Source organism: Miniopterus schreibersii, assembly GCF_964146895.1.
Source record: "Miniopterus schreibersii genome assembly, chromosome: 2".
In the NCBI taxonomy this organism is placed as follows: Eukaryota; Metazoa; Chordata; class Mammalia; order Chiroptera; family Miniopteridae; genus Miniopterus; species Miniopterus schreibersii.
This window is the reverse complement of record NC_138102.1, coordinates 106756018-106770498: the sequence shown is the minus strand read 5'-3', so window position 1 is coordinate 106770498 and position 14481 is coordinate 106756018. Positions and strand designations below refer to the sequence as shown.

Sequence of the window (14481 nt, the reverse complement as noted above, 5' to 3'; positions counted from 1 at the left end):
TCCTCCAAATAGGTCTGTTAATCAGCAGGTCTCTAAAATGGGAAACTTTTAGAAGAATGGGAAGAGTTGTTAACAAGAACGTCTACTGACCATGAGCAAAGTTTCTATCATGAGTCCTCTCAACTGCAGGGAATGGGAGGTTACTCCTGACCAGTATGAAAGGGAAAGAGGTGTCTGGCCAGCATGGCTAAGTGGTTGAGCGTCGACCTAGGATCCGGGCGACCAGGGTTTGATTCTGGGTAAGGGCACATGCCTGGGTTGCGGACTTGATCCCCAGTCGGGGGCGTGCAGGAGGCAGCCAATCAATGACTCTCTCATCATTGATGTTTCTATCTCTCTCTCTCCCTCTCCTTTCCTCTCTCTGAAATCAACAAAGATATATTTAAAAAAAAAAAAAAGATAGGGAAGAGGAGAGAAAAGTCAAGAGTAGCTAGCCGAGAACAGAACAAGCTCCATGAGCTAGAGCTGCCAAGGAACCTTTACTGAGTGAGGGTCACTGGCATTTGCTTCCCAAACAGCCTCATCTAAGACTTCTCTGATTGGCCACAGGAAGAAATCTGTCACACTCTTTGGTCTCAACAACACTGGTTCAGAAGTTTTACTATAACACTGTTGTCTTTCCAAAGAAATCCTTCCTTTCTTAGATAATTCTCTCCTGAATATAGGTTCCTATCAGTGACAAGAAATGTTCATTTCACCACCATGGAAGAACAGCCTCCCTCCTATTCCCATCCAGCCCTCCTGTAGCTCACAGTCATTTTCGTGGACTATCTGAAAGTTCTTCACAGATGCCTGAGTGACCCGGCCATGGAAGTTCAGCACGTAGGACTGAGTATCATCATTCCAGACTGGGGCCTTGTTGTGCAGCTCAATCAAGTTCTCCATGGTTTTGTTTTGCCATTTTGAAAGCAAGCTCTCATGGTCCTGTTTGAAAGGAAAATCATTACTTTGTACTGAGAACCATAAGAAACCATTTGGAACTCTGTGAGGGAACAGGTGGAGCAAGGAATATTTTTTCCATTTCAGAAAGGGTAAAACAGAAACAAAGCCAAAAATTAAGCTGGGTTTTTAAAAATTTTTACAGATTATCTAGCATTTGTCTTTGCTAGATAATGTGGTTGCAAATCAAGCACTCCAGCAATTGCTCTGCAATGTACTTCTGCGGTTCTGGAGTGATGGATCTCCTGAAGAAGAGCATGAGTGCCCTGGCTGGTGTGGCTCAGTTGGTTGGAGCATCATCCCAGGCATCAAAAGGTCATCAGTTCGATTCCTGGTCAGGGCACATACCTAGGTTGCGGGTTTGATTCCCAGTCATGGCACATGCCCAGGTTGTAGGTTCAGTCCCCAGTTGGGGTGTATACGGGAGGCAACCAATCCATGTCTCCCTCTCTCACATCTATGGTTCTCTCTCTCTGCCTTCCTCTCTCTCTAAAAAAATCAATAAAACATATAAATAAATAAATAAGAGTATGAGCATTACTCCAGTTTGGGGTTCTGGAAGAATCAATAATCTTTGGATTGACCTCTTCTGTACTGTACTCTTGTCTTTTAGAGTCCTTTGCTGATTAAATATATTCTTACATTTCGTGGCCGAAATGGAATCCGTTCATGGTTCATATTCATCCCTGGAATGATCACAGACATTTTCCTAGGACCTTTAAATCCAAATACATTTGTTTCCTGGAAGATAGGTAAGTAAGACTCAATTTGGAAACAGAAAGAAAAACAAGACGACATACTTGATGCAAGACTTACTTGGACATGTAAAATGTTGACAATGCCAAGAGTACTAAAGTTGTTTCATTATTACTGTAGTTTAAACAAAGAGAGACAGAGAATCAAAACCAGGAAAGTGATTATATTATTCTTTTTAAACCTAATTTGAACACTTGAATTTAAAATAGATTATATTGGCTTGAAAATTTATTCTTACTCTTTAATCTTAAACGAACTTTGAGACAACTGTGAGCAAACTGTCCAATTTTGTCATCAATAAATATTTATTTCCCAATGAGGGCATGGCACTATATGATCTACAGTGAGAATTAAGAGTGTAAATTAAATGGGGCCTGTATCAGGAGGTAAAAACTCAAATGCCTATCAACCAGGCACATTATATATGAATGAAATAAGCACATTAAATAGGTGGATATGTTTGTGTGTGTATTCATATACGTACACACATGCACACACACGACAGTCATGCACAGTCATACACATTGAGTCTTTGGGATCAAGCAACAACTCTGAAAGGAAGCGCCAGGTATCATGGGGATGTATACAAAGGAATGTCAACCACACCTAGCGGTTAGGAAAGACTTCTCTGATTACATCAGTTGATATGGCAAAAGACAAGGAAGGGAAAAGGGAAGGCTCCCAGGAGAGAGACGATCATATGGCGGAGCAAAGGATGATAGGAGGGCTGTGTGGCCAGAATGACAGAAACAGGATGGGGAGGGTGCTGCTAGGACAGTCTGAAAGGAAAGACTGAAGTGTTAGGGATTTATTCTGTACACAATGGGAAGTCATAAAAGATTTGAGGCAGAAAACAGCAGGATCACCTGGAGTTCTGTTTTAGGAAGATTTATCTGGCAGCAGTATAGAATGAACTAGATAAAAAAGACTAAAAGCAAAGACATCAATTTGTAATTTATTGTAGCCCCTGGCCAATGGGTTAAGAGGTAATGAAGGTCTGTTAATCCAATGGCATTAAGAAAAGAGAAGGCAAGACATATTACAACAGTAAAAGAGTAAGTGAACTTGGCAATTCATAAATGATTAAAACTTGACTATATAGAGAAAATGATACCAGCATCAGAAAAGAGGATCACAGAAATAGAAACAAGCTTGGGAGGGAAGATTATGAGTTCAGTTCAAGTAAAATTTGAAGTGCCAGCAGGACATCAGGAAATTAAGGAAGAGAGTACAATCCAAGGACAGCACTTACGTAACAGATGGCTGCCAGCTCCTGCCGGGTATGGGCCTTTTCTACCAGACCTTGGGCCTTGACTGGGCTGACACCATGGTCATAAACTGTAAACTTGGTCCCCATGAGGTTGGATCTGGAATCAAAAGTAAAAGTCACCATAATGATCTATATTTTTTCTCTTTCACAAGTACAATCTAGGAAAGGTAATAGAATATCTGCCTGTTCTCCAAACACCTAAATGTTCCTCATCACTTTTTCAAAGATCTCCCATTAAAACAATGGAAGGACTTAGATTTTCTTTTAACTTCTTTTTCTTTAGATTGCAACATTAATACATGTTCACTGTAAAAAAACAAAACAAAAAAGGATTATTCTGAAACTATAGGGTTAATCTAAAAATAAAAGGCTAAAGTGAGAGGTAGCAAGCATTTATTTGAGATAAAAAAAGAATAGCCATTTGGAAAGCACTGATTCAGGCAGAAACCCAAATAGTGTTCCCATTAGAAGACAAAGGCAAGAGGTATTTTTGAGAAAGGGAAGGGGAACAATTACATCGATGCAAGGGAGACATGGCTATTGGGGCAGATAAGCTAGCAGAGTGACACTAATTCTAAATAACGTTCTTAATGCTTAGTCAGGCAGCCATCAGTCTAGTAGTCATAATATCTGCTTTCTTGTTATCTTGGCACAAAACTGTTTTAGGCTCAGTCCAAAGGTTATTTTGCCCTTTTTCAACATTCCAAAGGTCTGAGGCATAAGACCTGCAAGTCAATTCCTCCAGGATGGCAGCTCTAAGTCCACTTTTAAAGTGGCTCCATTTATATTATTTTTTACAATAGGAATAAAAGTATCAGAAAGAATAGGACAGTGATACAAGTATGCTTTCACCGGAGTTTGCCAATATAACTTTCTCCTTCACGAGATAAATCTGTTGGATCAGTGGAGATAAGGTAGTTGGATGTTTTGCTCTTTTTTCGTTTTCTGCCAGCAAGAAGAAATATCTGGAAAAAGAAAAAAAGGTCAGTCAAAAATGAAGTCAAGGGAATTGCTATGGTTTGTTCTACGTACTTACTTAGTAAATGTTTAGCAGTGCCTATCAAGTATCAAGCAGTTAAATCTAATTCACTTTAATTTTCCTGTATAAAACTGTGTGTGTCCACAGCTGGAGCCTGGGGCCTCTGCACAGAGACTCCAGTGTGGGTCCTTACAAGAGGGTCAGTGAACTCCTGATAGGGAGACTTGGTGAACATGGTCTCTTTCCAGAGGTCAGGAGTGAGGCAGCAGGAGGTCTTGGAGATGGCATCAAAGGCCTTGGCAAAGTTGCCTGGGATGGCAGTGCAGCCCCTGCCCAAGGTGCAGCAGTCCTCAATGCCACCCAGCAGCAGCAGTTTCTTGGGCCCAGGGGCTGAGACAATTCTAGTGTTCCTGGTGGTGCGGATGAAGCTACCAGCACAGAGCAACATCGGCTAGTCACCTTGCACGGGGCAGTGTAGGACTTGCCAATCTTGGTCTCCCAGTCACCTCGCCACACAAGGACTACAGAGAACTTGGTCAGCATGATAGCCCCATGGATAGCAGTGGCTATTTCCCTGTAGCATGTAACACCCTGACCAACATGTAATTCCCAATGTTGACAAATGCCTTGAACCTGGTCTGCTGGCCAGCATGAGTCTACTTTTACATGGACATAATCTTCAAAACCTCGTTCTTGAGGGATGCCCCCTAGAAAAAATCAACACTCTCAGATTCCTTGATGGGCAGGCAGAAGTGATTGATCTCCTTTGGGGTCTTGGTTGTGTCTTTGACCAGATAGCCTAATTAGTGAGGGGCATCACCCCTTGCCCTTGACCCTGCCTCATGAACTCCATGGCCTTGATCCCTACCCTAGACAGAACTCACTGAGGCCTCCCACCACGGCCTGCAGGGTCTCACCCAGCTCAGCACCAGTGTCATTGCCATTTGGTGTTTTCTCAGAGAAGACCCATCTGTGGGTCTTTATCTCTTTCCCTGACCCTCCATAATGTGTCTCAGAATTCACTATTAGTGTTTCCCTACTATGCAACTTTCTAAATTTGCTAGCTTGGTTCTCCGTATAATTATTTACAACTTTATCTCCAAAACCTCCAGTGACTTTTTAAAAAATCTTCATCCAATTCCATGAATAAGAGTCTTTCCAACTGTAGGAGAGACAGGATCCTGAATGCCTACCCTTCCCATTCTCCACTGCCACTGCATTCCTAATACTTTCTTTGTATTTTGTTGGGGGGGGTTCTTTGTATTTTTTAAATTTTTGTGACTTCAGTGATATGAATACTCTCACATTTATGCTTCCTTGCTAAATCCTACTGGACTTGGACAATAACAGGGAAGCAGAAAAGTGGTAGTAGCTAAGGGGAGACTTTGGAATCAAACAGATACGGATTTGAATCTGGCTCTGCCACTTGTTGGTGTGATTTGGAGTAGAATACCACTTCCTAAACCCCAGTTACCTTGTCCATAAAGCAGGGATATAAATCCTCTTTTACCAGGTTGTCATAAGGATTATAGGTGATAATATATATAAAGCATTTAGCACTTGCCTGGTACATAATAAACACTCAATAAATAGTGGTTATAATAACCATGATACCTATTATTATCATCTAATTTCTAGGATCCTAAAATCATCCACTTAGACCTGGTATTAATACAAAACACATTGTTCATTAGCAGGTATTAAACTGTCTCAAACTTAGCTACAAAGTAAATTAGAATTTCTAGGGTGAGAAACAATACTTTTTACTTGTATGTTCTTCTATATTTCCGATTCCTCCTCTTCCCTAAAACTTGCTCTTATGCTCTGGCTGGTGTGGCTCAGTGGTTACAATGTTGGCCCGATAACCGAAGGGTCATGAATACGATTCCGGGTCAAGGGCATGTAACTGGGTTGCAGGTTCATTCCCCAGCCCCTGTCAGGGTGCATGCAGGACGAAGCCAATCAATGTGTCTCTCACATAGATATTTCTCTCCCCCTCTCCCTCCCCCTCCCCTTTGTCCCTCCCTTCCACTCTCTCTAAAAATCAATGGAAAAAATATCCTCAGGTGAGGATTAACAAAAAAAACCCAACTTGCTCTTTCTCCTACAATGTTGTGTTCTACTATAATAAAAATTAAAACCAAAGAGCACACATTAACACCCACCACCCCAGAAAAGGGGTGGAGGTGAAAATAATTACATTCAAATGCTCTCTTCCATTTTCTTACATTCTGGATAAAACCTTTTTCTTGAGGGTGGGGGCAGATTCTGCCTATTAGACTATGGGCTCTTTGAAGATAGTGAGAACATAGCACCTGGCAATTAATACAATCTACTTCCAGCTGATTTGGTCCTAGTATCAGTGCTGTTCCCCTACCACAAGACCCATCAACAATCTATTACCACATTCTTCCCCTCTCTCTCAAGATTTGTCTTAATAATCCATTCTCGCTCTGGCCAGATAGTTCAGTTGATTATCCCAATATACCAAGGTTGCAAGTTCAATCTCCAGTCAGGGCATATAAAAGAATCAACCAATGAATGCATGAATAAATGGAACAAATCAATGTTTTTTTCTCTCTCTCTAAAAATCAATAATTAAAAAAAAAAAAAAAAGAATCGCCCAGCCGGTATTGCTCAGTAGTTGAGCATTGACCCATGAACCAGGAGGTCAGGGTTTGATTCCAGGTCAGGGCACATGCCTGGGTTTTGGGCTTGATCCCCACTAGGGGGCATGCAGGAGGCAGCCAACTAATGACTCTCTGTCATCACTGATGTTTCTGTCTCTCTCCCTCTCCTTTTCTCTGAAATCCATAAAAATATATTTTTAAAAAAAATCAATTTTCATACCTTCCGATTTTCATCCTTCTCCAAGTGCATATAGTAAGTGGGGAAGAGACCCCGATCCATTCCTTTTTTATCCCTTGTTATCCGACACTTGACTGTGACCCCTCGAGGGGCAGGACTATAAGCAAAGTCCTCTAAATTCTCTACTTCTCCCAGCTGGTTATCAGTGTGTTGGGCTGAAGTACCAGAAGCTCCTGTGTCCTGGAAGAATAGCCATTCATGAGCAAAAGGAGGAAGGGTCAGAAAAACCTCATAGTCTCTTTGAGAAACACTTAATGGATAAAATAACATTAATTTATCCCTATGTCTTCAGTCTTCTGACAAAATAATGGAAAACTCTGAGAAGTTAAGTAAGTATATGAATATTGGGGGTAATGGTGGAGCTAAGTACAAAAATGGGATATAGCTTCACAGTAGCCGGCTTGAGACACAACCAGAGAGGTCATGAACTTTATGTTTAAATTCGAACTTAAATCTTTTGAGGCAACCCTCATTCAGTAATGAGGGTTTTATTTAAATACTGAAGGTATATTTGGGAAATAGTTAAATTAGCTCCAAAGGAAGAAGTTTCAGATCTACATACTGTGGCTGATTTCTGGCTGGATGCAGAATTGGGTCTCTCTGCCGCTGAATATGGTGAATGAGACATTAATTTTTTTCCTTCTTCCTCCCCATCAGTCTCCTCCTCATCAAAGTTCAAACTACCTGAGATACCTGGCAGAAAAGGAAGAACTGTCAGCAAAACTGATTTTAAAAATCAGAGTTTTATTTTGGGATGATGAAAAAGTTCTGGAGATGGGTAGTGATGATAGTTGCACAACAAAAATAAATCTTTGAACCACAGAGAATTCTAACTTTCTTGCTTAAAACATTCTAAGCTATTCTGACTTAAAACACAGCTACTTTATCCAAATTTTGACAATTCTTTCTTCATATTCTCACTCAGATACATCCCTCCCCTCCCCTCCCCTCCCCTCCCCTCCCCTCCCCTCCCCTCCCCTCCCCTCCCCTCCCCTCCCCTCCCCTCCCCTCCCCTCCCCTCCCCTTTCCTTTCCACTATTGCCACCCTAATTTAGCTCTTCAGAACATTATGTATATGGGGAAAAAATTTGCAAATCATGTCTAATAAAGGATTAATATCTAGAATATATAAAGAGCTCCTACAACTCACTAGCAACAAAACCAACTCAAAAATGGGTAAACAACTTGAACAAACATTTTTCCAAAGAAGATATATAAATGGCCAATAAGCACATGAAAAGATGCTCTACATCACTAGTCATTAGGGAAATGCAAATTAAAACCACAATGAGACACTGCTTCACAAGCTATTGGGATGGTTATTATTAAATAAACAAAACAAAATGTTAGTGAAGACGTAGAGAAACTGGAACCCTCTTGCATTGCTGGTAGCAATGTAAAATTGTGCAGCCACTGTGGAAAACACTATGGTGGTTCCTAAAAAATTAAATATAGAGTTACCACATGATTCAGCAATTCCACTTCTGAGTATATACACAAAAGAACTGAAAGCAGAGATTCAAACAGATACTTGTGCACCAATGTTCACAGCAGCGTTATTCACAATGTTCAAAAGGTGGAAACAACCCAAATATCTATCAACTGATGAACAGATATAAACAAATTGTGGTATATACATACAATGGACTATTATTCAGCCATAAAAAGGAATGAAATTCTGATGTATGCCACAACCTGGATGAATCATGAAGAATTCTGCTCAGTGAAATAAGGCAGACACAAAAGGACAAATAATGTTATGATTCCACTTCCATGAGGTACCTAGAATATTCAAATTCAGAGAGAGAGAGCAGAATGGTGGTTACCAGGGACGGAGGAGAGAGGAGAATGGGGAGTTACTGTTTAATAGGTACAGAGTTTATTCTGTGAAGATGAAAAAGTTCTGGAGCTGGGTAGTGATGATAGTTGCACAACAATGTGATGTACTTAAATGCCACAAAACTACCACAAAATGGTTAGTCATAAATTTTATGTATATTTTACAATAAAAAAATTCAATGATCCAGTGTTCTCTATGTCAGTCACTTTTCCCCTGCGTTCTGTTCATTTCTAGTCTAATTAATTTGAGTTGAGAATGTCTAAAATACTATTCTTTGGATTTATGAAGCACCTCTTACAGAAAATTAAAAACTATTTGATTAAAAACTATGTTTTATTAACCAATGTCACTCCAATAAATGTAATAATTTAAAAAAACTGTTTTTATTTTATCCTCATATTTATATGAGTCTGTGGAGGAGATACTGGTAGTCTTATTTTTTGTTTTGTTTTTTATTTGTTTATGGCACATCTAGAGAGGAACACAAACATAAAGTGTGATGTGTGCTATAAAAGAAGTAGGGTACTCACATTTACATATAAGAGTATGAGGCTCATCCTAGCAGGTTTGCTCAGTGGTTAGAGCCTCGGCCTGAGGACTAAAGGGTCACAGGTTTGATTCCGGTCAAGGGCACATACCTCCGTTGCAGGCTCGATCCCTGGCCCTGGCCAGGTGAGTGCAGGAGCAACCAATTGATGTGTGTCTCTCACATCAGTGTTTCTCCCCCCACCCCACCCCGCCCCTTCCCCTCTCTAACAAATCAATGGAAAAAGTATCCTTGGGTGAGGATTAACAACAACAAACCAAAAGAGTATGGGGCTCAGGGAGAGTCGTTTGCCCAAGAGAAAGAGATAGAGCTAAGGCAGAAACTAAATTCCCTCTTTATAAAAAAATTATCTTTATTGTTGAAAGTATTACAGACTTTCCCCTCCCCAACGACCCCCTCCATCTTGCTCCCACCCCCTCCACAATCCTTCCCCGCACTATTGTCTGTCCGTGGCCTATGCATATATGCATATAAGTTCATTGGTTAATCTCTTCCCGCCCCCTCCACTTCCCTCTGATGTATGTCACTCTGTTCCATGCTTCAATGTCTCTGAATCTTTTTTGTTCATCAGTTTATTTTATTCATTAGATTCCACATATAAGTGAGATCATGTAATGCTTGTCTTTCTCTGACGGGCTTATTTTGCTTAGCATATTACTCTTCAGGTCCCTCCATGCTGTCTCAAAGGATAAGAGATCCCTCTTTTTAACAGCTGCACAGTATTCCACGGTGTAAAAGTACCACAGCTTTTTTATTCACACATCTACTGATGGGCACTTGGGTTGTTTCCAGATCTTAGCTATTGTAAATAACGCTGCTATGAACATAGGGGTGCATATATTCTTTCTGATTGATATTTCTGGCTTCTTAGGATATATTCCTAGAAGTGGGATCACTGGGTCAAATGACAGCTGTACTTTTAATTTTTTCAGGAAATTCCACACTGTTTTCCATAGTGGCTGCAGCAGTCTGCATTCCCACCAGCAGTGTACTAGGATTCCTTTTTCTCCACATCCTCACCAGCACTTGCTGTTTATTTATTAATGGTATCCATTCTGGCAGGTGTGAGGTGATACCTTATTGTCATTTTGATTTGCAGTTCTCTAATAGTGACATCAAGGACTTTTTCATGTCTCTTAGCCATTTGCATGTCCTCTTTGGAGAAGTGTCTATTCAGGTCCTCTGATCATTTCATATATATACATATACATATACATATACATATACATATACATATACATATACACACACACACACACACACATATTTAGAAATTAACCCTGTATCAGATGTATCATTGGTAACTATGTTCTCCCATACAGTGGATTCCCTTTTCATTTTGATGCTGATTTTTTTTGCTGTGCAGAAGCTTTTTATTTTGATATAGTCCCATTTCTTTATTTTTTCCTTTGTTTCTCTTGCCCCAGGCATTGTATCAGTGAAAATTCTGATACAAGAGATGTCCGATATTTTGCTGCCTACGTTTCCTTCTAGGATTTTTATGGTTTCATGACTTACATTTAAGTATTTTATCCATTTTGAGTTTATTCTTGTGTATGGTATAAGTTTCATTTTTGGTGGTCTAGTTTCACTTTTTTGCATGTACCTGTCCAATTATCCCAACACCATTTATTGAAGACTGTCTTTACTCCACTGTATGTTCTTGCCTCCTTTATCAAATATTAATTGAACATAACAGGTTGTGTCAATTTCTGGGTTCTCTGTTCTGTTCCACTGATAGATATGACATGCCTGTTCATATGCCAGTACCAGGCTATTTTGATTACAGGGGCTTTGTAGCATAGCTTGATAGTTGGTATTGTGATCCCTCCAACTTCGTTCTTCTTTCTCAAGATTGCTGCAGCTATTAGAGGTATTTTTTGGTTCCATATAAATTTTAGGAGTATTTGTTTTAGATCTGTGAAATATGCCATTGGTATTATGATAGGGATTGTGCGCTGAATCTATAGATTGCTTTGGGTAGGATGGACATTTTAATGATATTAAGGCTACCAATCCATGAACATGGTATATTCTTCCACTTGTTTATACCTTCTTCTATCTCTTTTTGTAACGTTCTGTAGTTTTTCAAGTATAGGTCCTTTGCCTCATTGGTTAAGTTTATCCCTAAGTATCTTAATTTTTTTGTTGCAATGGTAAATTGGATTGTTTTTTAAGCTTCTCTTTCTAAGTTCATTATTGGTGTATAAAAATGAGTGTTGGAGCCCAGCCAAGGAGGCTCGGTGGTTGAGAGTCTACCCATGAAACTAGAGGTCTCGGCTGAATTCCAAGTCAGGGTCCATGCCTGGGTTGTGAGGTCGATCCCCAGTGTGGGACATGCAGGAAGCAGCCGATTGATGACTCACTCTCATCATTAATGTCTCTCTCTCTCTCCCCCTCTCCCTCTCCCCCTCTCCCATCCTTTCTCTGAAATCAATAAAATCATATTTTAAAAATGGGTGTTGGATTTTGTCTAATGCTTTTCTGTGTCTACTGATATGATCATGTGATTTTTAGCTTTCATTTTATGTGATGTATCACATTTACTGATTTGTGAATATTGAACTAGCCTTGCATTCCTAAAACAAATCCCTCTGGGTCATAGTGGATGACCTTTTTAATATATTGCTGGATCCAATTTGCTAATATTTTGTTGAGGATTTTAGCATCTATGTTTATCAAGGAAATTGGCCTGTAATTCTCTTTGTAGTGTCTTTCCCTTCCTCCCTCCCTCCCTTCCTTCCTTGATTTATCTTTATTGTTGAAAGTATTACAAATGTCTCTCTTTTCCCCAGTTGATCCCCTCCAAGCTGCACTGCCCCCTCCAGGCCTTCATCACTCTATTGTCTGTGTCCATGGGTTATGCATATGTGCATATAAATTCTTAGGTTGATCTCTCCTCACCCACCCACTCCCGCCTTCCCTCTGAGATTCTTCAGTCTCTCCCCTGCTTCTGTGTCTCTGGATCTATTTTGTTCATCAGTTTATTTTGTTCGTTAGATTCTACATATGAGTAAGATCATGCAACACTTGTCTTTCTCTGACTGGCTTATTTCACTTAGCATAATACTCTCCAGGTCCCACCATGCTGTCTCATAGGTTAAGAGATCCTTCTTTTTTACAGCTGCATAGTATTCCATGGTGTAAAAGTCCAAGAAGATGCTTGATATGATTTCAGTCTTCTTGAACTTGTAGAGACTTGTTTTGTGTGCTAACATGTGGTCCGTCTTTAAGAATGTCCCATAAGCACTTGAGAAGAATGTATATTCTGCAGCTTTGGGGTGAAATGTTCTGTAAATGTCAATTAAATTCATCTGATTTAGTGTGTCATTTAGTCACTGTTTCTGTGTTGATTTTTTTGTCTGGAAGATCTATCCAGTAAAGTCAGTGGGATGGTCAAGTCCCCTAAATCCATTTGATCTAGTGTGCTGCTATTGATCTCTCCCTTAAAGTCCTCCAGAAGTTGTTTTTTTTTTTTGTTTTTTTCCAGCCTTTATGAGTCTTTTGCTCCGAAGTGGGTCTCTTGTAGACAGCATATATTTAAGTCTTGTTTTCTTACCCATTCAGTTACCCTGTCTTTTGATTGGAACATTTAATCCATTTACATTTAAGGTTATTACTGATAGGTACTTATCTATTGCCATTTTATTTCCCCCCCCCCTTAAATATATTTTTATTGATTTCAGAGAGAGGAAGGGAGAGGGAGAAAGATACAAACATCAATGATGAGAGAGCGACCACTGATCGGCTGCCTCCTGCATGCCCCCAACTGGGGATTGAGCCTGCAAGCTGGGCATGTGCCCTGACTGAGAATCAAACCTCGATTTTCTGGATCCTAGATCGATGCTCAACCACTGAGCCACATCCAGCCGGGTACCATTTTATTTCTTTATGTCTATGTTTCCTATTACAGCAATTCCTTTAACATTTCTTGCAATCCTGGTTTCGTGGTGATAAACTCCTTTAGCCTTTTTTTTTTGGGGGGGGGGTCTGGAAAGCTCTTTATTTCATAATCTATTTTGAATGATAGCCTTGCTGGATAGAGTATCATTGGTTTTAGATCCTTGTTTTGCATTACCTTGAATACTTCATGTCATTCCCTCTGGCCTGTAGAGTTTCTGATGAGAGATCAGATGACAGCCTTATGGGAGCTCCTTTGTAGGTAACAGCTTGCTTTTCTCTTGCTGCCTTTAAGATTCTCTCTTTGTCTTGAATTTTGGCATTTTAATTATGATATGTCTGAGTGTGGGCCTCTTTGGGTTCTTCTTGCTTGGGATTCTCTGTGCCTTCCAAACTTGTGTGATTTTTTCTTTCACCAGGTTAGGGGATTTTTCTGCCATTATTTCTTCAAACAGGTTCTCTAACCCTTGCTTACTTTCTACATCTTCTGGCACTCCTATGATGTGAATATTGTTGTTTCATGTTGTCCCACAGCTCCCTTAAACTGTCTTCCTGTATTTTGATTTTTTTTTCTCTTTGGTTGTCTGATTGATTTTTTCTACCATGTCTTCTAATTCACTGATCCTCAGCTTCCCCTAATCTGCTGTTTATTCCTTCCAGTGTTTTTATATTTCTCCTATGTTTGTGTTGTTTTTTTAAATTCTCACCTGAGGATATTTTTTCCATTGTTTTTCTGAGAGTCAAAGAGAGAGAGATAAAAAACAACATTGATGTGAGAGAGACACGATTGTTGCCTCCGGGTGCAGGGATTGAGCCCACAACTGAGGTAAGTGCCCTTGGCCAGAATCAAAACTGGGACCCCTCAGTCCATGGGCCGACACTCTAACCACTGAGCCAAACCAGCTAGGGCTCTACTATGTCACTCTTAATTTCCTTCATAGTTTCCTTTTTTTTCTTCTCATGCTGTTAAGCATCGTTATGATCAGTATTCTGAACTCTATATCTGATAGATTGCTTATCTCCATTTAGCTCTTCTTCTGGAGAATTCTTTTGTTCTTTCATTTGGGGCTTGTTTTTTCCCCTCATCATTTTGGCTGCCTGTTTGGATTTGTTTCTATGTATTAGAGAGATCTGCTAGGACTCCCAATCTTTTGGATAGTCTCTGGTGCAGGCCAATGTCAGATGCTGTTTGTGACTGGCCTTGAGTACCCTGTTTGAAGCTTTCAGCATTCCACAGCTTGTGGCTCCTTCTGCTGGGGCTCAGTGCATTTGGAAAGCGCCAAGATATGCACCAAGGTTTGCTTTCCCAAGTGCTGGGTCCAGAAGCAAATCAGGCAAAGATGCAAAGCATCCAGAGGCTGATTCTTATTCATTCTCAAACT

General features: G+C 40.1%; 2 protein-coding genes across 2 annotated transcripts in view; both read right to left on the bottom strand.

Moving 5' to 3' along the window:
- Positions 1-14481, bottom strand: part of TULP3 (TUB like protein 3) — an 80590-nt gene that overhangs the window by 2791 nt on the left and 63318 nt on the right. Inside the window, exons 5-10 of the mRNA XM_081130548.1 lie at positions 7375-7505; positions 6795-6992; positions 3818-3930; positions 2948-3062; positions 1582-1680; positions 753-924 (exon numbers count right to left, since the gene is read on the bottom strand). Of these exons, the coding sequence (XP_080986674.1) occupies positions 753-924; positions 1582-1680; positions 2948-3062; positions 3818-3930; positions 6795-6992; positions 7375-7505 (828 nt within the window). The remainder of the gene's footprint in view (positions 1-752; positions 925-1581; positions 1681-2947; positions 3063-3817; positions 3931-6794; positions 6993-7374; positions 7506-14481) is intronic.
- The window catches only part of TEAD4 (TEA domain transcription factor 4), a 130145-nt gene that overhangs the window by 82211 nt on the left and 33453 nt on the right, over positions 1-14481 (bottom strand). The window lies entirely within an intron of this gene.